Genomic DNA, 23,864 nt, shown 5'->3' on the forward strand with positions numbered 1-23,864 from the left:
ATCAAACTCAGTGCCTGCTCCACGTGCACTGGCAGCGTGTGTGCTGCGTGCCATTGAAGCGTCTTGCACTGCTCCTGCCATGCCTGCGTTTGCCCTGGGCTGGGAGTCGTGCCCCAGTTCCCAGCACGGTGGGCACAGCAGGGAGGGCTCCCTGTGGCACACATTCCCTGACAGCAGCTCCATTTTTTGCCCTTCTGTGGTGCAGATCAAGGCTGGAGGGTTCGAGTTCTCGCCGGGGACGCTGCAGATCTACTCGGACAGCCTGCTCACCCTGCCCGCCATCATCGGCATCGGTGGCGGCGGCGGCCTGCTCCTCCTCATCATCATCATCGTCCTCATCGCCTACAAGCGCAAGTCCCGGGATGCCGACCGCACCCTGAAACGGCTCCAGCTGCAGATGGACAACCTGGAGTCCCGGGTGGCCCTGGAGTGCAAGGAGGGTGAGGGATGCCTTTGCCATCAGCATGGGGCTCTTTGGGTGTTTCTTACTGCTCCGAGGCTCAGTGTGCTCATACCCTTTCCTTACTGCCTTTCAGAGAGGGAATGGGAATGGGCAGAGCTGCTTTGTCAGTGGAAGTGAACTCATTTTAGGTGGGATTTGGGGATTTTTCCAGTTAAGAATTTCTTCTCTGTTTTTCCAAGTGGGAGAAAAGAGAGCAAGCAGGGTAGCGAAGGCTTCCTGTGAGTGGGCAGTGGATCTCTCATTATGTGACAGACAGAAGCTGTGAAATTGGACAGAATTCCTTGTATGATACTGCTGATAAAAGCTAATTGCCCATTATCCCCCCGAGCTGGCTCCAGAGGCCCCGACCCTGCCAGCCACAGCCACAAGCAGCCCGGACACTGTGAATGAAGCAGGCACTGAAAACAAGATAATAAAAAGGGGAAAGAAAGACAAACCTTTGCTCCCCTAAGTCCCCATCCCTCCACATGCCTGTGGATGGCACTGGTGACAGGGAGAGGGGAGGGAGCTGGTGGAGGGGATGGTGTCTTGTCTTCCACAGCTGGCAGATAAAAGGATCTGCTTTTAATTAAAAGGCACAATCTCTTCCCTTCCTTTTCTCTTTTCTAGTCCCACTAGTTACAGATAAGATAGCACGCCTTTCAAGCTGACGGTTTGTTTTTTCTCATCAGGCTGACGAGCCTGCAGTCCTCTGCCGGGCTTTCAGCTCCCTTTAAAGTGCTGTTAATTTGATTTTTCTGAAGGTTTTCTCCCCCCACCCCAACCCCCTTCCCTGGTGCATTTCCAGCACTATTCTCCCATCAGCTTTTCCCTGTAGGTGCAATTAAAGGTTCAGGACCCCCCTGGATCATTTTCCCCTGGGAGTCACAGCTGCCTCTGCTGGGATAAGGAGGTTCTGGAGTGGGTGTGTTCAAGCTCTTCTCTCAAGTAGTATTTAGGTCAAAAAGAAATTAGGGCAATCTTGTGATTTAGGCTAACATTTGCCCCAAGAAGCTCTGTTTTTGTTCAAACCTTGCTGTTCCTCCCTGCCCCCAGCATTCCTGGGAGGCTGCAAGTGCTGGGCAGGGGGGATTTGACCCCCCTGGGACCTGGCAGTTCTGTTCCCAAATCTGCCACTTCATTTATTCCGGAGATGTCATCCCCACACTCTGCAGCTCAGTTTCTCCATCTGTGAGATGGGGACAGCAATCACAGCCTGCCAGGAAGAGGAATGCTGAGAATATTCATGCCTTGGGGAGGGTCCACCCGTGGGGTGCTGGGGGTGTGATGAGGGGCTGAGTGCCAACGCTGTGTGCTGAGACTCCAGGATGTGTTGTTTAATTCTGCTTTTCCCTCCCTAGCCTTTGCTGAGCTGCAGACAGACATCAATGAGCTGACCAACGACCTGGATGGGGCTGGCATCCCCTTTCTGGATTACCGCACCTACGCCATGCGGGTTCTCTTCCCGGGGATAGAGGACCACCCTGTGCTGAAAGAGATGGAGGTGTGGGTCTGTCTGTCTGTCTCTGCAGTGTTTCACACTGGGGATGTGCCCCTGCAGAGTCCCCTGCACGAGCCCCTGTGCCCCCGGGCTGGAGAGATGCTTTGGTTGGATGCTGGCCCGGCGTGGTGCATCTCTCCACGTGGCAGCTGGCGCGGATGTGGACTGGCTGCCAAATGGTTACTGCGTTCTCTGACATTAATATCAATATTTATATTAATATCATTGCTGCTGTCATTTTCTACAGCACTTGCTTTATTCAATTGGGTTTGTTTGATGCCTGACTGGTCGCTTGTTTTTAGCAGGGTTGTCTGACATCGCCTGCTTGCTTGGCTCCATTTCCCCATGCAGAACCCATCCTTGGCATCCTTCCTCTGCTCCCCAAACCAGCTCCTTCTCTTCTCCTGTCCTCCCCACCTCTGTATAATTTAGTGCATGCAATTGCATAGCAATTGCCTCTCGTGTGCTGGGCTGCTGAGGCCACTCTTGATTACAAGAGGAAGGAGGGGGGTGACCTTCGCTTCCCCTCACTGCTGACCCAGCACAGTAATTAATGTCGACGTGGGCTTCACAATGTATTTAGGAGAAGTAATTGGCCCTGGTGCAAGATGCACAGTCGCTAATTACAACACAACAAGCTCTTACCAACTGCAAGTGCACGTGCTGGTGTTGTACGCCAGCATGGCTATGGTGTGGGCCCTGGCCCTCTGCCTGCTCTGTTTCCCCAGCCCCTAATCCCAGCTCTGGAGGGTGGTGGGGACCCTGTTTCCATGGATTTCCCCTTGCAGCTCAGGTTTCCGGATGCTCAGAGCCAAAGCAGGCGTGTAGGTCTCCCTGGGGCACAGCCCTTCCTGTCTGTGCAGATGCCTGTCTCTCCTCTCACCTCTGCTCTTGCTCTTAAAGAATTTCCCTAAAGAGGGAAAGTGGAAAGGGTATCAAAAAGGGTATCAGAGGAGGAATTTTGCATTTACTGTGGCAGGCTGGGTGGACTTTGTCCATTTCCAGCTCCTAACCCAAAACATCCTGCCTGAGAGAGCACACCAGCTCAGCCTGGCCTGGGAAGCAAGGGGTTAAATTTGCAAAGGGGAAAAAAAAATCCCCAAAAGAGATTAAATAAAGCAACTAGAGTTGTGTAAGCTTCATATAATTTAATCAGGTTTGCTTTTATTTGTCTCTTTACTCAGAGTGTAACATTAGCTATTGCAAGTGACGGAAGGAAGCTTGCTCATGCACATGCTAATCCACAGCGAGCACCGGTACCAGCTCCCTTCCTCTGCAGGCTTGTGGGGCAGGCTGGCTGCTTAATGAGAATTTAAGCCTGATTAAATATTTAACTCAGTATTGTTCATTTATTTCTGCTAATGATCAGCAAGTTGAACACAGGGACTGGGAATCGACAAGGACTTGGTGGGAAGCAGGAAGCGGGAAATAGTATTTTGGAGAGGGAAGTTACAATTGTGAGGAATTTCACTGAACTGAAGAGCACCAATCCAAAGTTTTGATTGGAGTGAAATGATTTGATGTGTCAAAACTCTGTTCTTCATTTTGAGTTGGTGTTTTGAAATGAAAAGTGTTGTTTTGTCTCCAAATACCGACATGAAGTGAAATTTAATGCTTATTCTCACAGTCAGGAAGATAGGGGGGGAATTAAAGAAAAAAACTGATGTTTTATCACAGGAAGGCTTTTATTCAGAGGAAACCATCTTTTCTAATGGGAAAATGGAGTCTTGTAAAAATGTTTGTTTCTGATAACAAATGTGGTCAGGGCTGGCCAGAGCTGGGCTGCTGATGGCAATGCAGGTGTGAAAGCATCCAAGCCCAATCCCTGCTGGGTCCTACATGGCCAAATATGGCCAGAAACACAATTTCAAATGTCTCATGAGTACAGGGACTTTTTAGGGTGTGTCTGCAGTGGGACAGAGACAGATCTCTGCTATTATTTCCCTATCTGAAATCCATCCTCACAAACCAGGCGGGTTTGCTGTCGGTGGAACTCGGGGTTGTGGCTTTATTTGCTTTCTGTGTAATACCCAAAGCACATGTTGCAGTGACTTGGGTGGGAATTGAGCTGCTTGTTAGCTGAAATTGAAAATGATAATCTGGTGTGTGTGCTTGGGAGAGAAGGAGTGTTTGTTTATGGCAGGGAAATGTGTTTACGTGACTGCACACAAGTAGGAGAGAGTCTTTGTGTGGTAGGGTGTGTCTATACAGACATATATAAACATTGATGCCTTGAGACTGTGTTAACCTGATGCTGGGATTTTACAAACTAGATAACTCTTGTGGAGGAACTGAGACTGATCACCAAAGGGGAAGCTTGGTAGTAGGGATAGACCTAGTCCAGCTGCTTCTTGACCCTTTATCATAATTTCATTTTGTGGGATTGAGAGTGAATTCAGGGTGTGGTTCAGTCCAGCCACCTTCTCATCACTATCATCCCTATCATTCCTGTCTCTCAGCTTTGCTCTATCCTTGCAGGTCCAGGCTAATGTGGAGAAGTCCTTGACCCTCTTTGGTCAGCTCCTGAACAAGAAGCACTTCTTGCTGACCTTCATCCGTACTCTGGAGGCGCAGCGGAGCTTCTCCATGCGGGACCGCGGCAACGTGGCCTCGCTCATCATGACAGCGCTGCAGGGCGAGATGGAGTATGCCACAGGGGTGCTGAAACAGCTCCTGTCCGACCTCATTGAGAAGAACTTGGAGAGCAAGAACCACCCCAAGCTGCTTTTGCGGAGGTGAGTGTCGCCCTGAGAGGCTGGAGCTGTGGGACGGTGCCATGAGCTGGTGTCCTTTGGGGATGCCACCAGTTGGCTGTGGCAGTGAGAGCACTGAGTCTGTGGTCAAGCATTTCCTTGCTTGTCTGTGTGCAAATATGAGAGAGATGTGGGACCTGGCCCCAGCCAGCTCAGGAGCACCCGGGGGATGTTCTCACTCCAGTTTGGCCTGTGTGGGCTCATGCTGTCTGGGAAGGAGACAGCAAGGTGCTTGCCAGGCTGGTGCAGGTAGGGTGCATGCTGGTGCCAGGCACTGTGGCAGGCTGTAGGTCACCTGGAGAAGGGAAGGTGACCAGGTGGTCCCCCACATCACTTGGCATGTGGGGCAGCTCTTACCTTGCCTGGTGGCTGTGTGGCTGCCTCCATGAGTCCTCCCTTCCCTGCTGTCTCCTCAGGGCTTACCTGTCTTGCCAGTCACATGGGGGCTTTCCTGGGAAAGTCGCTCAGATCTGTGTGAGCTGGGAGTCTCTCTGGGCCAGGGGAAGTGCAAGCAGGAGGCAGCCTGCCAAGCCCTGCCGTGAGTCTGCCTGCCCCATCAATATTTAACGATAGCTCTGAGCTCTCCTTCATCACGGGCTGATGAATATTGAAAGATACACCAAGTCCTGAACAAAAACTATTAATAAGCTCCACTGGTTCAGCTCGAGGCCCTTGGTGCCATCTTCTCCCTTTACACGCCATGTGGTGCCTCCCCATGCTGATACCCAGCAGCCTGGTGCCACCAGTCTTTGGCAGAGATGCAGGGATGGCTGAGAGGCACAGGGCTGGCATGTCACCAGAAAGGCTCTAGAAACCCAGGGCATCCTTCAAAGATAAACTGATGTTCGTGTCATGGCCAGACTGGACAAAACCTGTCAGGTTTTCCCTGGGGAAACACCTGGAGAAGACCCAGATGTGACTGGTCCCAGTTACATCTGTGTTGGCCATCTCATTGCTTTCTTACTCTCTCTGCTTCATTTACATTACAAGGGTGCCCTTAATGTCTCAAAGCAGCTCATTAGCATGTGTCAGACGGGGTGTGTTGTGCTGATGATGGCTGTCTGGGAGTGGGGTATGTCTTGGATTTTCCCCATCCCTGTCCCCTGACTGCATTCTTAGGCCCTTCTCTTCCAATCGTTCCTCCAGAACACCAGGTTTCACTGAAATATTTAGAATGCATTTCCAGCTCCTGAAGTAAATCAATAAAATATAAATAAAAGGCATCACGAGGAGGCTGGCAGCAGCAGTGACAGAGCCATGGCAGCAGCACAGGGGCAGAGCCCAGCCTGCACCAGTGCCCAAAGACTGCCAGTCCCCAGCCTCAGGGCTCAAAGGCCTTTGCAGTAAGGACAGGGATAAGTCCCCTGGCCAGCACCTTGCTTGTGCTTCCCTGAGTGATATTTAACAAAGAGACTGTTCTTGAAGCCATGGTGCAGAGAGCTGTGCTTCTCTATCTGTTTGATTAGCCTTGGGTGTGAGAGTGTGCTTACTGCCCAGGGCAACTGGATTAGCATTGATCTAACTGGGGAGAGCTGTTACTTATTTATTTGGTTGTTGGATAATCCCCCCATTGCTGTGGCATCTGGCTCTATCATGGATAAAGACAAACATCCTCCAGAGCCTGAGTGGTGGCACTTCAGATAAGCATTATGGGCTTGTCAGGTCCTTTCTAGGGCCAGGGAGGATGTCTGCTGAATAGCTGCAGTCCACTTCTCCCTTGGCTTTCTCTCCATGTCCCTTCTCCCTTTTTTTTGTTCCATGTGGTGGATTATTCTTGCCTGGTGGGGGCATGAAGCCTTCCCTTCCCTGAAGGCTCAAGTAATGCTGTTCTCAAATGGTTTAAGGAGATCTGTGCTATTCCAGGGAGGACAAAAAGGGCTAAGCCCCATTAGCACAAGAGAAAACCTTGGAAGGGACCATATGACACTGAGTCAGCTTGAATAAACTCTGGGAAAGTGGATTTTCTGCCCCAGCCATCTGGTCTTTGGGAGCTGCTCCTGGCCCATCTGCTGGGCATGGCAGTGCATGGAATTGGGCAGTGGGACTCCTTCTGGTGGCTCTAACATTTTGGTTCCTTCTGGATTTTGTTTCTTGAGTCAACCATTTGTATTTGTTTCCCTGGGGCAAGAGGAATGCAGCAATGTCCCTGAGGTTATTGGTATTGCCTGTGCTTTCAGGGCCATCTGCATTTGCAAGTGGCTGATCTGATAATTAATGGGTGGATAAGCTGGAGATTTTAGGAGTGAAGGCCATGTTAAAAATAATGGACATGTTAAGGGAGTTTTTATCTTATGGCAGAGAGCTAAGGTGTGGTGAAGAGCCAGGCATGTTAGCTGCACCTGTAGGGCTGCAGGGTTCACAGGGTCTGGTGTCACCCTCAGCTCCCTCCGTGCCTCCATGTCCCTCTCTCTGCTGGTATGGCACATCCTGACTGCAGAACCAGCACCATGAGGTCCCTCATTCTATTCACACATTTCACACCCATCCTGAGGGATCCTGCTCTCCCTTTTGTGCATGGTCCCCAGCAGACACAGGCAACTCCCTGGGCCTTCCCTGTTATGCTGCTTTGCCATCTGGATTTGAACTGTGCTGTAGGAAACTAGGGGTAATATATAGGTTTTCTCAAGGCAGCTTTGCCTGCCTCCTTTAGCTGTATATCCAAAAGCTGAGAGGCACAACTCCATTTTTAAATTTCTTTTGGAGCAAGTGAGTGCAAACATGCAAACTCCTACATCACCACTCCACTCCAAGAAGACACACAGCAACCCTAAACTCACCATGCAGGCATGGAAGGGTTAAATTCCATGCCTGGCACAGTGTCTGTGTTCCAAATGTACATGGAAAACAGGTTAAGTTTCCAACCACTGCTCTTACTCCCTCCTTCTTTAATCCCCTTGTTTTCAGCTGAATTAGTAGTGAGGATAAGTGTGATCAAAACCATATTTGGGTCAAAGTTTCCAGACCTAAATCTGGTTGTGGCTTTAACCAAGGCCATGTACCACTGGATTGGTGGTGGTCATTGTCCTCTTGCTCTACTATGGCTCCTGGACTTTGATGCTTTAGAGATCAAGGGCTGCCTCAGGGGTTGCAGGGGAGTCCCATGTCACCACTACTGGTGGCCTGCATAGGACAATGGCAGTGCTGAGTGCACTGCAGGACAGAAGGCAACAGCAGCTCCCAGGTGGGGAAAGGGGCTTCCAGCTACATCTGTCTTTGCCTTGCAACCTCAGCCCTTCTTTCAGGTTGTCTGGGGAGCTTGAGGTACGTTTGGGGATATTGTACTTGGCTTTGGTGCCTCATACAATCCTCCTGTGGAGAGAGCTGCCTGCTTCCAATGGGACATCATAGAAGAAACAAAGTTCATTGCAGTAGAAGGTACCAGGGAGAAGCAGAAAGCTTCTCATCCATCCCCTGGTGAGACTCCCAGTGGGACAAGGTTGAGCTTGTTGCAGTTCTCCAAATACACTGGAGACCAATTTGCTTTTCTCTCCTGGGGGCTGCTGATGGGCAGGCTTTCCGGCAGAGCTTGTGCTGCCTGCTCGTGCCCCTTGCTTTGAGCCTCCTTCCCAGAGGAAGTCTTTTCAAGCCAAAAATAATTTAGCTACAGTCTGAGGGTGAGGAGGCAGTGGGTGAGATCAGAGACCTTTAATATTCTGTGCTGATGGCTTTGCTCTCTACCTTCCCTACAGAACGGAGTCAGTGGCAGAGAAGATGCTGACAAACTGGTTCACCTTTCTGCTGTACAAGTTTCTGAAGGTGAGTTTGGGAAGGGATGGCAGCCCCATGTGGACAGGGAGGTGGTTCCTGCCTCCCTGGGCCAGGCAGCATGCTACCCAAAGCCCAGGCTGACATGGTCCTGAGCATTGCTGCTCCCTCCCAGAGCAGAGAATGCTTCCCAGATCTCTGTTTCCATTCTGGTTTTCTAAGATGTGATTCTGGTCTCCTTTTTGGGAAATAGCTGAGATTGGGAAATGAAATCCAGATTGGGATTGCTTAATGCATAGTGGGTTTGAGATTTTAACAATGATGCCCTGAGGAAAGATAAATCTGAAGCAACTCAGCTGAGTTTTGGAGTGGTCCCCATTCCTTTCTTCTTGCCTTTGCTTGTGTAACTCAGGAGGAAAAAGCCCTGAGAGCTGATCCTTCTGCAGGCATGGCTGTGATCAGGGCTGTTTCTGCCTCTTTGAGTTGTATTTGATGAGTTGCACTCTTCATGTAATGCTGCTGCTTTTCCTTCATCTCTCCAACACTGAGGTTCTGTGGTAGGGGAATTGTTTCCTGCAGGCATCTCCACTTCTACTGCTGCTTCCCCTGACAAAGGTGCCCTGGTGGGGATGGATGCCTTGAGGAGCTTGTTGACAGTCAGGGACAGAGCTCTGAACTGCACATGCATGAGGCTGCGGAGCCTTTTAGCTTTTATTCACCTGTTTCCAATTTCATCGGGGTAGGAGAAGAGGACACCACAGTGTAAGCTGTTTTTTTACCACTGGTGCATCTACCCATATTGAGAACATTTATTCCATCAGCACCAGTGCTTCCACCTGCTACAGCTGCACCAGTTTCCATGCAGATAACACAGCAGCAGCTCCAGTGCATGGACCCCAGGCTCAGTCCTGCTGCAGCTTTGGGATGACTCCGATGGGTGAACGATGCCTGCGATCCTGCTGCTGGTTTGTCAGGCAGCAGGGCTGTTTCTTGGGATGCTGCCTGGTGTTGGTGCAGTGAGACTGGGTGGCACACTGCTGTTTTTGTGGGATTTCATCCCTCATTAAGATAAAGAGAGTTTGAACTATTTCCAGCCAAGAGATGAGAGCGAGCAGGAGTCTCAGCAGAACTCAAGTGATCGTCAACGAGAGGTGATTTATAATATCACTTACATGCTCTTGGCTGTTTGCCTCTGTCGAGGAATAGCCTGTATCTATAACAATCTATCTAGCATGCTGGAGCTTGCTTGCCAGGGGTGGGAGAGGAGAAGAGCTGTGCTGGTCATAGGGAGATGTCAAACCTCCCACTACCCCTTTGTGCCAAGGCTTTGTCCAGCAGGGCCTTTTGGCATCAGCAGTGCCCAGTGGGATTGAGTAGAGCGCTGGCAGAAGGCTCTTTGGGCTCTGTGAACTTGGTGGGACAGGCAGGAGTAGCTCTCCTTGTGGATAAACTCCTACAAGGCTCCTTGAAGTGAACAGGGTTATGCTTTGGCTGAGCAAAGTGCAGTGCACAGCCTATGAACACCCACAGCAGAGTTTGGGGACTTTGTATTTTTGTGTGTGACCTGACATCCTTGACCTGTCCCTGGCTGGACTGGGCCATGTTCAGAAGCCACTTTGGATTAGCTCATGCACCACCAATGTCCTGCATCTGTCCTTGACCCCCTTCAGAGAGGCTTCTGGACACATTACCAGTTGTGGAGTAGGTCTGAGGATAAGGAGTAGCAGGTGAGAGGTGTGGGGATGGTGGAACCAGGGCAATGCCTCTTTATAAAAAAATCCTTGGCTACACCATGATTTAGACATGGCAAAACACCTCCAGTCTCTGGGTGGTAGCAGCAGCAGCACCTGATCTAGGGGCCACTATTACAGGAGAAACATACACAGAGTGCCTGGATGGACTTGCTGGCTGTGAAATTTGTTACACTGGGATTCATCTCCTTGGGAAGTGGTTGAAACTCCACTCCTTGAGTCACTTGAGATAAACTGGAAGAGACTTGAGGATGTGCTCATGCCCTCTTCTGGGCTGGTCCCACCAGAGGAGACCCACGGGGCTGTTCTCACCTGTCTCTGGACAGTGAGGATGGCAGGTGGCAGCAACAGCAGGAGAGGGCTGTGGAGTAGATGGAGAGTATTACAACAGACAGCATGCCAGCAGGGAAAGTGCCCCAAACTGCAGTGATTGTGCATGTAAATGAGGCAGGCAGCCATTGCCCAGCTACTGGGTCAGCTCTCAGCAAACCTGCCCTGAGCAGAGCAAGGTACACTGGGTGAGGGATGGGGACAGGCACAGGACAGCCCCTCATGCCCAGGGCCAGCAGCGTGGGGAGCCAGCAAGGGCTGGCGCTTTCGGGAGGACCCTGTGGTAGCATTTATCAGACTCTTAATGAGACACCTCAGGGAAAGGGAGATGGATAAATTGAGACAAGAGCTGAAAAATGCACAATATTAGGTGCCTGATGAGCTAGATCTAGTCAGTAAGACAGTCTGGGAATTAGCTGGCTTGTCTCAGCCTGCTCCCAACATATCAACGTGGGCATGCACAGGGTGTCTGCAGCTGCCCTCCTCCAGCTCACCTCACGTGGAGAGCCCCCAGAGCTCCCCTCAGTCAGGTCCCCAGCAGTGAGCAAACTGCATAAGGGCTGGCAGGTTGGGCACGGTCACATTTGGGGAACAGGCTGCCTTCATCAACCTGAGCGACCACCTGGCCACATCTCAGTGGTCTCCTTCTGTATTTCACCTGATGGATTTCATCTCAGGTGAACTGCCCAGCACTGGTTTCTTTGATTCCTGTTCATTTTGTTGGTCTCTGTCAAAGATGATCCCTAAACCATCCTCATCTGGATTGTCCCAGTGAGCTGTGACCCACAGCTGCACCTTGACCCTGGTGTTCAAGAGCCAGTGGGGACAGTGTGGCTGGGAGTGAGGTGCTGCATTTTAAGGGTAGGATCCACACTGGGAACAGACAGAAAAGCCAGTGTAGGAAAGACTGAGCCCACCTCTCTTGGTGTGAATTCCTAAAGGTGGGTGCAGAGCTGCAGATGTGGGGGCAGCAGCTGTGCCTTATTGGAGAGGTGAAATCTGTGGGCTGAGACTGTAGCAACCATGGCAAATGGGAGCAGGAGTCCTGCTCCAAGCCATCCTCCATCCATACCACTTCCACAGACTTGGGAATTTTACAAGGAGTTTTTACAAGGAACCAAAAAAGGGAATTTAAGTCCTTCCACCAGAACCAGAGGGGTAGGCTTGGGGTGCTCTGGGACCCCTGGGCTCTCACCACTCTGCAGCCAACCTCGCCTTGCAGGCAGCCGGTGATGTGCAGCCTAGCACCCACTTGGGTCTCTCACTTTTCCAAGCTGACTTAATGAAGCCAAGTTTGCAAATGAAACATAATTTCAAAGACAGGCATGTTGTCGGAAGGTCTGGGGATGATGTATGCCTGTTCCTGCTCGTTAGCAGCTGTCTCTTTAATTACCGCAGATGCTAACGAGATGCTAACAGCATATGGTGACAGGGAGAGCAGCCGCACTTTGCACCAAAGTACAATTTATTTGTGAGGCGGCCGGGAGGGAGGGATGAGGGCTAGAGGGGTAAAATCTGCTGGGACTTCTCTCCATCCTCTCTGTTCCCTTTTTTCTGCCTTGGGGCTAATGCCTGTACCTGCAAGGGCTCATTGGGATGCAGCTCAGGGGACGTGTTTGGGCTCTGGGTTATGAACGGGTGTCCACTCCCAGTCCTGCTATGCCAAATCCTGGCCCCAGGCTGGTTGGTGATTCCAACTTTGGCAGGTCCCTTAGTGTTTCTGAATCCAGCATGTTTTAGGGGGAAGTGTCTGGTCCAGTTTCCCTTTCCCTTCCTCACATGTATGAGATAGATGCTGCTGTGGCTCTGTCTGGTAGCTAAAGCTGGCTCTGACTACAGGGCCTTGGCAGTGGACATGTGTAGGTGGCAAATGGAGGAAATCTCATTGCTTGGTCCCCTCTATCACCTAGAGACTTAGGGTAGGGTTGTCTGTGGGTTGCTCCCTTGCTTTTCCTTTCCAGTGGGTCTGGCTGGCTGTGCCCAGCTGTCATTTGGAGAAACCTCCTTTGACCTTCTCTCATGTGGGACTGGGCTCCTGGCAGGTGTCAGAACTGCATTGTGGTATCTGGGCAAGAGCCCCCAGGCTGTCCCACTGCAGTGTGCCTTTTCCAGTCCTCAGGTCTGGAGCAGCTCAAAAGACAGGCTATATTCCATACTCACGGTCCCCAGATTCAATCTACTCTTCAGTAGACTTGAATTGACCACTTTTAGCTGACCTTTGGCTTGCAGAATGAGCAGAATTCACCCAGAAGCCCTGGGTATCTGAGGCTGATAGAAAAACAACTTCCAGTGGGTTTGGAAGGAGACAGTGAGTTCCTTCACAGGATGAATTTTACCATGGACCTCGCTCCTCGCAGTCTTGAGCAAGGGATAAAGACTTTTTGTAATGCCACGTGTAGGGATTGATGCTGCAGGGCCACAGGAGACTTCTGACATGGTGGTGGTTCTTGAAAGGCAAAGCCGGTGCCTGCACCTTCTAACTCCTCTCTCTTCTCTCCTCCATCCCCCTGTCCCACAGGAATGTGCTGGGGAACCACTCTTCATGCTCTACTGTGCCATCAAGCAGCAGATGGAGAAGGGACCCATTGATGCCATCACAGGAGAGGCTCGCTACTCCCTCAGTGAGGACAAGCTCATCCGGCAGCAGATTGACTACAAAATGCTGGTTAGTGCAAGCAGAAGCCTCAGTGGTACTGGTGCTTGCCAGGACTGCCAGGTCCTATTTAACAAGATCTTGGAGGCACACAAAATACTTTCAGACAGAATTTTGTCTGTTGTTCTCTCCAGCGTTCCTGGGGTGCCTCTCACCCTGCCTGAGTGGGGCCCATCTCAGACAAGGTCAGAAGCAGGGCCTTTCCTTGGTAAGGTTTGCTCTTGCCATGGGCCCAAGGAAGCCAAACATGAACTAAATCCTGCTCCATATCTTTCCAAGCAAACCCCTGGCAATGGCAGGTTTGGGTGGGAGATGTGTTGAGCTTGTGCTATATGGAGCTCATGTTTGGTGGGGATCAAAGTTAGAGCTTTGAGGTTACTGCAGGAGATGGGGAGATACTTCTTCTCTTTCTTCTGAGCCATGTCCTATGTCCAGCTAAATGACAAGCCAGACCCTTCCCCTGGCTGAGCCTGCAGCTGGTTCTTCACCTGCAGCTCAGTCTCCACAGGGATGATTTGGGAGGGGAGTGGAGTGTGCCTGGGCATTTCTTGTTCTCAACAGGCTTTGGTGCACTGGGCATGGATTCCTTCACTGACACTGTGCTTCCCTTTTGGGAATTGGAGGTTTGAGGGTGGCAGGGAGAGGTGGGGAAAGGGGAGCAGGGATGTGCCATGAGGATACAACTCCACAGCAGCTCAGGAGGTGAGCAGACACGGCCTGTAGACAGCTGTAGCCTTGTGTCCTTGGACCCGCCTTTGCAGCCAGTGTGTCACAGCCTCTCACTCGACCCTTTCTGACCCTGTGCAGACCCTCAACTGTGTGAACCCTGAGAATGAGAATGCCCCAGAGATCCCTGTCAAGGTGCTGAACTGTGACACCATCACGCAGGTGAAGGAGAAGCTGCTGGATGCTGTCTACAAGGGCGTGCCCTATTCCCAGAGACCCAAAGCTGGAGACATGGACCTGGGTAAGAGAGAGCCCAAGCACTGCCCTGTGGGGAACGGGGATGTGGCTAAGGGCAGAAGTGCCAATAAATCTGTGCAGGGCAGGATCAACAGATCCTACAGAAGCACATTTGTGCTTGTTCAGTTCACTTTGCCATGCTGGTGGCATTGACTGTGTGTGAGGAGCCTGACATGAGGTTGTGGATCCTGCCAGTGGAAGGGGTGGGGAGAAGAGCCCCCTTTGTCTTCTGGGGCCTGAATTGCAGGCTTGAGGTGTCTTGAGACACTTCCAAGGAGGCCAGCAATACTTGAGAGCAGTGTTAATAGTCCTGTTCTTAAAGGTGGGACAGGGGAGTGGAGAGTAGCAAAAGTAGCAGTCACCAGGGTCAAACTGATGCTGTCTTTCCCTGGGTACTTGGATTTGTCCAACACATTGATAGCCATCAGCCCTGGGGCTCAGAGAGGGGTGGGAGCCCTCTTAATTTGATGCCTTGGGACTGTGCTCTACCCTGCCTTATCTTTATGCTTCTATTATTCACTAACCACGAATCCTTGAATCCTTCTCCCTCGTGGGGGCAGAGTGGCGGCAGGGCAGGATGGCCCGTATCATACTGCAGGATGAGGATGTCACCACAAAGATTGACAATGACTGGAAGAGGCTGAACACCCTGGCCCACTACCAGGTAAGGCTGTCCATGATGGAGAGCATGGAGCAGTCACCAGCTGCTTTGAGCTTGAGCATCTTTTCTCCCTCCTCAGCTTGGTCAGGGCCTGGGCTCAGCTCTCCAGGAGGTCTGTAGTCACTTTCCTGCCTGCACCTCATGTTCGTGGTCCTGTTAAATGGGGTATTTCCATGGCTCATAGAGGCTGTTTCCCACTCTGACCTTACTCTGCCATTTTCATGCTGAGCTTCCTGGTGTGTTCCTGTTCTTCCCCTTCCCCCAGCTGTCACAGAGCTATGTCAGGCTCCTTTGCTGGAGATGATGTCCCTGGGATGGTGGCAGTGTCACTGCATCCCCCTGGGGCTGGTTTCTCCCCGTGCTGGGGCTGTTCCCCTGTGCCTCTCTGCTGTGGCAGCCTGTTCAGCCCATTTCTGCTCACAGGTGACAGATGGCTCCTCGGTAGCCCTGGTGCCCAAGCAGAACTCAGCCTACAACATCTCCAACTCCTCCACCTTCACCAAATCCCTCAGCAGATATGGTGAGTGCACATGGGCATCCTCCTCTGGGCTGGCTGGGGAGGTGACACTGGTCTGGGCATGTGGACCAAGCCACAGGGCAAGTGACTATAACTGTAACTCATGTGAACAAAGTCCTCCAAACTCCCAGCCCTCCTGCACAATGCTACCTATTCTAGTGTTGGAGAGGGAGCAGGTGCCCTCAGAGCCATCTTTCTTTGCAGTGTGTTGGGCTCAGGGGAAAAAGGCAAATGTTAGATGGCTGCTGCTAAGGGATCCTTTCCCTTTTATTCCCCTGAAATCTAATTAAAATAAGCACAGAGGCACTTAGCACTTTAAAGAGCAGAGTTGAAGACTCCCACAAATGTACTGGCAGGTGTACTTCAGCCTTGGTTTGGAAGGGAATAGTGTGATCAGGAAGCATCTGTGATCCTGGCACTTGCATGCTGGGAGCAGGACAGGTTCTGCAGAATTCCCTCCATGGTTGTCCTCGCCCCTGTGCATCAGCCAGGCCTGCCTGTGGCCCAGCAGGCTGTGAGGATGGTCACAGCAGAGCTCCCAGTTTATGCTGGCTGCAGAGGCTGAGTCCCAAAGCTCCTGTGGAGGGAAGGGGCATGCTGGGGCTGTTGGTGAGGCAGAGGTGGCAGGGTGGGAGCATCCCCTGTGCTTGCAGAGAGCATGCTGAGGACAGCCAGCAGCCCCGACAGTCTGCGCTCACGGACCCCCATGATCACCCCCGACCTGGAGAGCGGCACCAAGCTCTGGCACCTGGTGAAAAACCACGACCACATGGACCAGCGGGAGGGCGACCGCGGCAGCAAGATGGTCTCTGAGATCTACCTGACCCGTCTGCTGGCCACCAAGGTATGGCCCAGAGAGCCAGAGCTGGTGCCTGGCTTTGGAAATGTGGCTGGGGATGGGTAGTGATTTGGGTTGTCCAAAAGTGGTAAGCACTGTTCTTCTGTTAGCCTCCTGCTCTAGCACAGGAAGAGGTCCTCACCTGGTCTCTTTTCTGAGCTGGAGGTGAAGGGTTTGTGTGTTGAAACTACAGTGAATATTCCCTGAGTAGATTTTCCTGTTTGCTCTTTGCACCTTTTGGTGTTTTTACTATTCCCTGTATCCTTGAGCAGCTGCTGGTCTGCAAAGTAGACATGCCCTGGGGTAGGTGCCTCTGGTGTTTGGGATAAAACTGCAGAACTGGTGGTGTGGGAAGGGTGATTAACCCAGGCATTTGGCACTGCAGCATGTTCCACTTCCCTCAGCACATACAACACTTTTTTTGTTTTGTATGGTGTTTCTCTTTGTATACTTTTAGCATGCCAGATCATACAGTGAAGGAGATACCTCATCACTGCAGTGTCTGTTTCCCAGTATAAACCACTGAGAACCAGCAGGGTTACACAGATTGTACTGTCTTCTATTCCTACACTTGCTCTTTCAGGTGTAGGAATAGAAGTGAAATTGGTTAGAGGCTGACCATTAGTTAAAGACCCACCTCTCTGCTGGCCCAGGGTGTTGCTGAGCAGCCCTTTTCTCTTTCTCCTCCCCAGGGCACCCTGCAGAAGTTTGTGGATGACCTGTTTGAGACCATCTTCAGCACAGCTCACCGTGGGAGTGCACTGCCCCTCGCCATCAAATACATGTTTGATTTCCTGGATGAACAAGCTGATAAGCATCAGATCAATGATTATGATGTCAGGCACACCTGGAAGAGTAACTGGTAATGGAGAAGCACAGTGGGCTGGGGGGTGGGCTAAGAACATCACAGCTTCCAAGCCCGCCCGCAGGGAGCAGAAATATGAACCTGGAAATGATCCAGGACAAGAGAGGCCCATATCTCTGTATTTCGGGTGTGGGTAAATCCCTTTCATGCCTTCCTTGGCAGAAAAAATCCCAGGAATGCAGTGCTCCCTCAGCCCTTCCCCAGATCCCAAGCACCACGCTCCCCCTGATGGCTGCAGTGCTCAGGGCTGTGTTCCCATCTCACCTTGGCCTCTCCATCCTCCGGGCTCCTCCAGGGATGCCAGCCCGGATTCTCATCTCTGCTGTCCTGAAGGTGTTTCCACACTCTGGCTGTCACTCAGCCGTGCCCAAACAAAGCCAGCAGAGCTCTGTGTGTGCACATCCTCCCTGCCCTTGCCTGCAGAGCCAGCCCCTCCTCTGCTGATCACTGAACGCTGGGGCAGGGCCACCTGTGACACTCCTGTGACACTCCTGGGTGCTGTGCTGGGGCTCAGGCAGGTGCTGGCTCCTCAGCCCCCTCTGGCATTTTTCATTTCTGCTGCCTCACTGATTTCATCTCTCTGATTTTACTGTGACTGGAGACGGGTACGTATGTTCCCCGTGTCTGGCATTTGTTAAATGGCAGCCAAATCGCTTTTGTGTAGTTCAGTAACTGTTTGCAATTAGCAGGGCAGGAAAAGAAACATTTTTAAATGGAGATGTGAGAGCGTGGAAGTGCTCGGAACTGATTTATAACTCAGCTTCCTATATTAAAAGAAGGAGTGAAAGGCAAGGAAGGAAAAAAGCCCCACTCTTCAGGGGCTGGGCACACAGGCTCTTGCATACTAATGCCTGTGCTTATCTCTGGGCGCTAATTCGACATGTGGAGCTAATTTCTCCAGGCCATTCCCTTCACAAATGAAATATGTACATGCACCCAGTACCCTCATTAGGAAAGTCCTGGGGAACAAAGTGTGTTTTCTTTAAGATAAAAGCATTCACTGAGTGTAGGTGCTGGAGTATGACAGAGTGAGGAGGGTTTCTGGTGGGGGGGGGCTCTGAGGTGCTCCTAGGAGAGGAGAGGACCAGCAGGATTGGGAAGGGGAGCCATGGAGGGTGGCATGTGGTGTCAGTAAGCGGCAAACAACCAGTCGATGGCTCGCCAGGAGACCTGCTGTCTCTACAGCTGAGAGCTTTATTTCCAGCATCTGAGGCCACCTAAATTTTCCTCTGGTGTTAAATGTGCTAATGAGTCCCTTGAGGAGTCCAGCTAACTCCCTCCTCTGCCACGGGAGATGTGTGAAATGCCACACAGTGCCTTCAAATGGATTATTAATGTAGGAGAAAGGGACCATGCCTGGTTTGACCCACGGGCTCAGCAAGGTCTCTCCAGGGAGAGTGGATCCTTGGAGAAACCACAGATCTGCACTGCCCTGGTTTGCCTTTGGGGATGGTGGCAGTGCTGAGGAATTTCTTCATGGAGAAATGCAGCCTTGTTGGGGTGGGCAGGGGGAATGGCTATTTACCCAGGGTGTTTGCATCCCTGGAATGCTGGGAAAATCAACCTGCCTAATTCTGGGTCATGGGAAGCTCTTTCTCCACAGCTGGAGGTGCATCTAAGTGCCAGCTGCCCTGCAGGGTGTGGTTCAGGTGCTGACTCCTGTTTCCTTCATCCCTCAGTCTACCTCTACGTTTTTGGGTGAATGTGATTAAGAACCCCCAGTTTGTGTTCGACATTCACAAGAACAGTATTACTGATGCCTGCCTATCCGTGGTGGCTCAGACATTTATGGACTCCTGCTCAACTTCTGAGCACAAGCTAGGAAAGGACTCTCCCTCCAACAAACTACTGTATGCCAAGGACATCCCCAACTACAAGAGCTGGGTAGAAAGGTGAGTAGACTTGGCAAAGCTCCTTGCTTCTCCTGGGGGACTTATTCATTAATGTGAGGATGTGGGTTTTTGGGAGGGCTCCTCTTGGTAGCTGGCTGCAGCAGGACTGTCCTAATGCTCACACAAGGTGGTCCTCTTGTTTGGGGGATGATGCTTTCTCATGATTGTCTCCTGGAATGAGTTTGCAATGATTGTTTTAAAGAGCCTTTTATGAGTTGCTTAAGGGGTGCTAAAAGCAACCTCCACTATTAGGTTGCCTGATGTTTTCTGTTGTAAAAACTTGGTCTGTACTAGGGAATTACTAACACCTCGCTTGATTGCTTTTGAAGAGCAGTGAGAACTCAGCCTTGGACTAGAGAGGTGCTTTTTTTGTATCACAACAATACATGCAGTTTTTGCTGAAATGCTTGAAAATTATCATTTCCCAGTGCTCAGGCTGCAGTCTCTGTGCTGAGGAGCAGGGAGGGGAGCAGGTCCCCTGACACCTTCCAACAGCTTCCACCTTCCCTGTTAGCTGAGGAGAGATGTCCCTCAGTCCTGCTGAATTAATGTAGTGTTAAAGGTTCAGGGTTTGAATGAGACTGATTGCAAATTGATGCACTCAGGCATAATGCTGTGTTTAGCTTTATCCTTTTGGGAGAGAAACCTAGGAGATGTCCTCCAAAGCCCTCCAAGTAGAGCTACAGTTAAAATGTTGTCATCTTGTGAAATGGAACTTCGTGAAACTTAAAAAATGCCAGATTTCAGGTTGCTGTTGCAACTTTTCCTTGATGATGTTGTACTGGGCTAAAGATTCTGCTTTTTTCATAACTGAGAGCCCTTTTTCAGCATCTTGACCAAATACAGAATGAACTAAATGAAGGATGTCCAGACAACAGTAAATGTCATATTCTCTTGTTTGTAAGGGTGGAACTTTGTAGCCTAAATCATCGTTGGGTACTGTTTGTACACAGATATTTTTGTTGCACCATCAGCATGCTTGCTGTTTCACAGGCAAGTACAAAGACAAGTGTCTTCCCTCAAGGAAGGCAGGGCTTGGATCAGAAGGAAAGGTGCCCCTGAAATATGATGCCTGAGCTGAGAGATGAGCTGCATTGTAATAGGGGGAAGTTCTTTGCATGGGGCTGGATGGGGCTTTGGAGTGGGGTCCCACAGGAACATCACAAGCTTCATAAGGTGAATTTCTCTGACCTTACCATCTCTATGACAAAAATATTCAGCTCTGTGTATGTGCCTGGAAGAAAAAAGGTATCAAACCATTTCTGAGTTAAACATTGGTCTAGACATTCTGCGTCCCCGGGGAGGAGGTGGGAGATCTCAGTGGTGACAGATGTTCCTGCCATTGCTTACCTCCAGTATGGTCCCAGAGGCAGATGAGCAGGGGGCAGAGATGTCCTGTGCAAGGGGTGACTGTGTCTACTACTGTTCCTCTGCTACAGGGATTTGTGGCATAATCAGCACTTCTGGCTTTTGGCACAGTTATAGTCACAGAGCTTTGCAGAGGAGGGATGGGAGTGGTGTGGGGGTGGCTGAGTGGGACTGCCGGTCCCAACAGCAGGTCTGTCTGCTGCTGTGGCTCAGGCACCAGCTGAAAGAAGGGCATCCTGCCAATCTGAGGCAGGAATAGCACAGGGAAAGGCTTAGGAAGAGGGAAACCTGGGGAAACCCAAAGGGACTACTGCTGGGGTCACAGGTGTCCTCTGGAAATGGATGGTGTGACTGGAGTCTTGGTCCATGTGGGCCATGCACACTTGTATTGAAAAATGATGGTTTCTTCCCACCCTATATGTCATGATAACACCTGGAGTGTGAAACTGCTGCTTTAGGGGATGTCCTTCTGGGATGTGAGATCTCTCTGGGGGTGTAGGAGATGCCTGGTTTAGTCAGAGGTCCTCACCTCAGACCGCTGCTCTCCTGGCAGCATCCTTGCATCTTTTTCTGGGTATGAATGAGCCTCTTTGTTAAAACTACCCAAGTGGTTTATCACTAGTTGAGTTCAGTGCAGTGGGATGGAGTGGATCCTCATATTCATCTTCTCAAGTGGTCTTGCTGCCATCTGCTCCTATCCAAGTGCTTCAGCAGTGTTCCATCTCAGCGTTCAGCTGAGTGGTGCTAATCACTGCACCAGAAACTTTACCAAGTGGGGAGTCATGAGGAGCAGAGCAAACCTGAGAGAGGCTGGCACTCTGCATTTCCAGGTGGAAATGCTGGAAGAGCTTATTTGCTGGGGGTGGGGTTGCTTTTAAAAAAAGGCCTATGGACACAACCCTGGCTTCCAAAAAGTCCTCAGCAGCCAGTCCACTGGTGTGTCTGCTTGGTGTAACTCCTGCTGTAAGGGAATGCTGCAGCTTTGTCCTCTCAAGGTTGTGATCAACATCCTGTTGGGTATTCTGTTTTTCCACTGCCACAGCACGTGTATTGCTGCAGGGGCAGGATGTCACCTTGTCATGTGTTCACAACCCAAGTATTTAATTGAATGCAAAGGGGCATTGATGGCTTTAGGCACATGGTGACCTTAGGAGAGTAGTAGCAAAACCTTGTGTGCTACTGCAGGTGTGGAGGGTCCTGGTGCATGTAGCATGCCAATGGGATGGGAAGGACAAAAAATGTGTAGTTTAGGAGAGGGTGGAAAATCCCTTAGAGCAAGATTGCTTGGCTTCCCAGCATGGTGAGCAGAATTGGACTCAGCTGGGTGCTGCTCCATCAGGAGCACATTTTTAACTGTGCAGACTGCTCTGTGGAATGCTCAGAGAGCTCTTAATGAGCAGTGTTAAAATGGGTGATTGTATGTCCCTGCTTGGAGGAAAGATGCTCTTCACTTGCCTTTCCAGGCAAGTTCTCTGTGACCATGGTGGTGGGGACCCATCCCTTCGTGCCTGTCCCTGTTTCTGACCCACCCCTGTGTTCCTCCCTGCAGATATTATGCAGATATAGCTAAAATGCCAGCGATCAGTGACCAGGACATGAGCGCGTACCTGGCAGAGCAGTCACGGTTACACCTCAGCCAGTTCAACAGCATGAGTGCCCTGCACGAGATCTACTCCTACATCACCAAGTACAAGGATGAGGTAAGATGTGGTGAGGCACAGGCAGGCCTGAGCTGCCACTTGAGTCCTTTTGTCCTTGTTTCTGCAGTCCCCTGCTTTTTCCTATAGAAAAACAAACCGTGAAATGTGGAATAGTAACATATTCCATGTCTGTGCTTGGGCTGCTGGAGAAGGAAAGGTTTGGGAGGCATGAAGCCAGGAGCTGGAGTGGGTAGTGCTCATTCCTCATATTTTCTGTAGTGAGTAATGTGGGAAACACCTATTTTTCTACACATTTGGCACATGAGCTCCATGAAGCTGCAGAGTTCCCAGCATTATCTCAGCGTCCTTCCCCTATTCACTGCCACCAACCCTGCACCATGGTGGTACCAGTGCTGTGGAACTGTACACGTGGTGTTTGGCTCCTCTCCCCAGGGATCTTAGAGGATGTGGTGGTCTCTCCAGTGCTTGTTTTATGGTTGTCAGTAAGGATGGTTAAGAACTCCTCTGTTGTAATTTATACAAATTAATTTCTCAAAACTCTTCTCAAATCCACAGCCTACATCTTATTAAAGCAATAAAATACGTAACTACAGTAAAATATAGGTCTATACACATAGCAGGATAGTACAGATTTTATTGTCCCAATAAAGGAGTTGATGACTATATCTGAATGGTGGCTAATTCAAGTGACAGAGTGCCAGAACATCTTCCCACTCAGAGCCAGGAGAGGAAATGGGGTGCCTGTTGTACCATGCAGCAATCCAAAGAGGCTTCTCCCACTGCCTCTTTGAGGTGGGAATTTAAAGAATCCATGGGCAAGTTGTAGCAGACCTGGCTCTTGGGTTTAAGGTCAGCTCTGGAATCATGGTGGCCAATATCTTATGGAACTCAGTGCTTTACAGGAGGGAAGAGGAGATCCTGGTTCTTGTGAAGATGCTGTGGTCATCATGCAGCTGATGGCCATGTACTGATGACTGTGCTGGTGGGACCTCTGTGCCAGCCCTTAGGATGATTTTGGATGACACATTCCAGAGGCCCCTATTGCTCTGGGAAGTGGGCTGGCCATGAAGGGCTTTTGGGGTTTTACAGCTTGCACACAGTTCTGTGGCTACCATGAGAGTGAAAGTGGAGCAATCCAGATTTGCTGTGGTCCAGCTATCATCCCTGAGCCATCATCCATTGCTCATTTCCTCTAGGCTAGAAGTCCCACAATCCTTAAATAAATCCTCCAAGTCCTGGGCAAGATCATGGAGGGGACCATGTGAGATGAACCCATGGCACCAATGAGCTGCTCTTTAGGGGCACAGGTCCTCTTCTTGCCTGCCAACAGCAGCCTGACATCTGTTGAGTGTCTTGCTGTTGCCTGCTCTCTGAGCATCACAAGTGTGTTCACAGCTCTCAGGAACTTCTTTTATTATTTGTAATGGGATTAATAAATCGCAGCTGTTCCCTTTGTTTGTTTTCATCATTAAGCACAATTATATGCAGCCCGATTGCACCCTCTTTGATGCAAAATGGGAGAGAATAATTTTTCCTGTTGTTCAGTGCAATAATATGCTGTCATTGGCTGTGAATGAAAATCATAATTAATTTTCATTTGGGTACTTGCATCTTGGTAATCAGTGGTCCTGGCTCCTTACAGCAGGTGACAAACCTGGGTGTCTCTACACTCAGCACAGGTTTCCTTTGACTGCATTGTTTCCATAAGGCTGAGATAAGAGTAAATAAGTGCATGGGCAGTTTGGGAATCATTTGGCACCTCAGCATTCCAGGATATACCTCTGTCTGGTTGGGAGAGGCAGAGGAGGCAGGTAGGGGGAATAGGCTTCCCTTCACTTCTCTGACCAATCTCATTTGGTTCCAGCCCAGGCACCTTTCAGACATGTGGGGTTTTGATTTCTGTGTGTCACTACAGGTATTTTACTCTGTGTGTATAATGAGGGCTGAGAGCATCTGTGGAGATG

The 23,864-nt window shown here is 50.6% G+C and overlaps 1 protein-coding gene across 1 annotated transcript in view; it reads left to right on the forward strand.

Moving 5' to 3' along the window:
• PLXNA1 (plexin A1) overlaps window positions 1-23,864 on the forward strand; it is a 115,119-nt gene that overhangs the window by 85,530 nt on the left and 5,725 nt on the right. The window contains exons 20-31 of the mRNA XM_058813203.1: window positions 206-440; window positions 1,804-1,946; window positions 4,422-4,678; window positions 8,386-8,452; window positions 13,001-13,147; window positions 13,943-14,102; window positions 14,659-14,762; window positions 15,183-15,279; window positions 15,930-16,120; window positions 16,807-16,976; window positions 18,659-18,871; window positions 21,789-21,939. Of these exons, the coding sequence (XP_058669186.1) occupies window positions 206-440; window positions 1,804-1,946; window positions 4,422-4,678; window positions 8,386-8,452; window positions 13,001-13,147; window positions 13,943-14,102; window positions 14,659-14,762; window positions 15,183-15,279; window positions 15,930-16,120; window positions 16,807-16,976; window positions 18,659-18,871; window positions 21,789-21,939 (1,935 nt within the window). The remainder of the gene's footprint in view (window positions 1-205; window positions 441-1,803; window positions 1,947-4,421; window positions 4,679-8,385; window positions 8,453-13,000; window positions 13,148-13,942; window positions 14,103-14,658; window positions 14,763-15,182; window positions 15,280-15,929; window positions 16,121-16,806; window positions 16,977-18,658; window positions 18,872-21,788; window positions 21,940-23,864) is intronic.

The sequence above is a fragment of the Ammospiza caudacuta genome, chromosome 12, assembly GCF_027887145.1.
Source record: "Ammospiza caudacuta isolate bAmmCau1 chromosome 12, bAmmCau1.pri, whole genome shotgun sequence".
NCBI lineage: Eukaryota > Metazoa > Chordata > Aves > Passeriformes > Passerellidae > Ammospiza > Ammospiza caudacuta.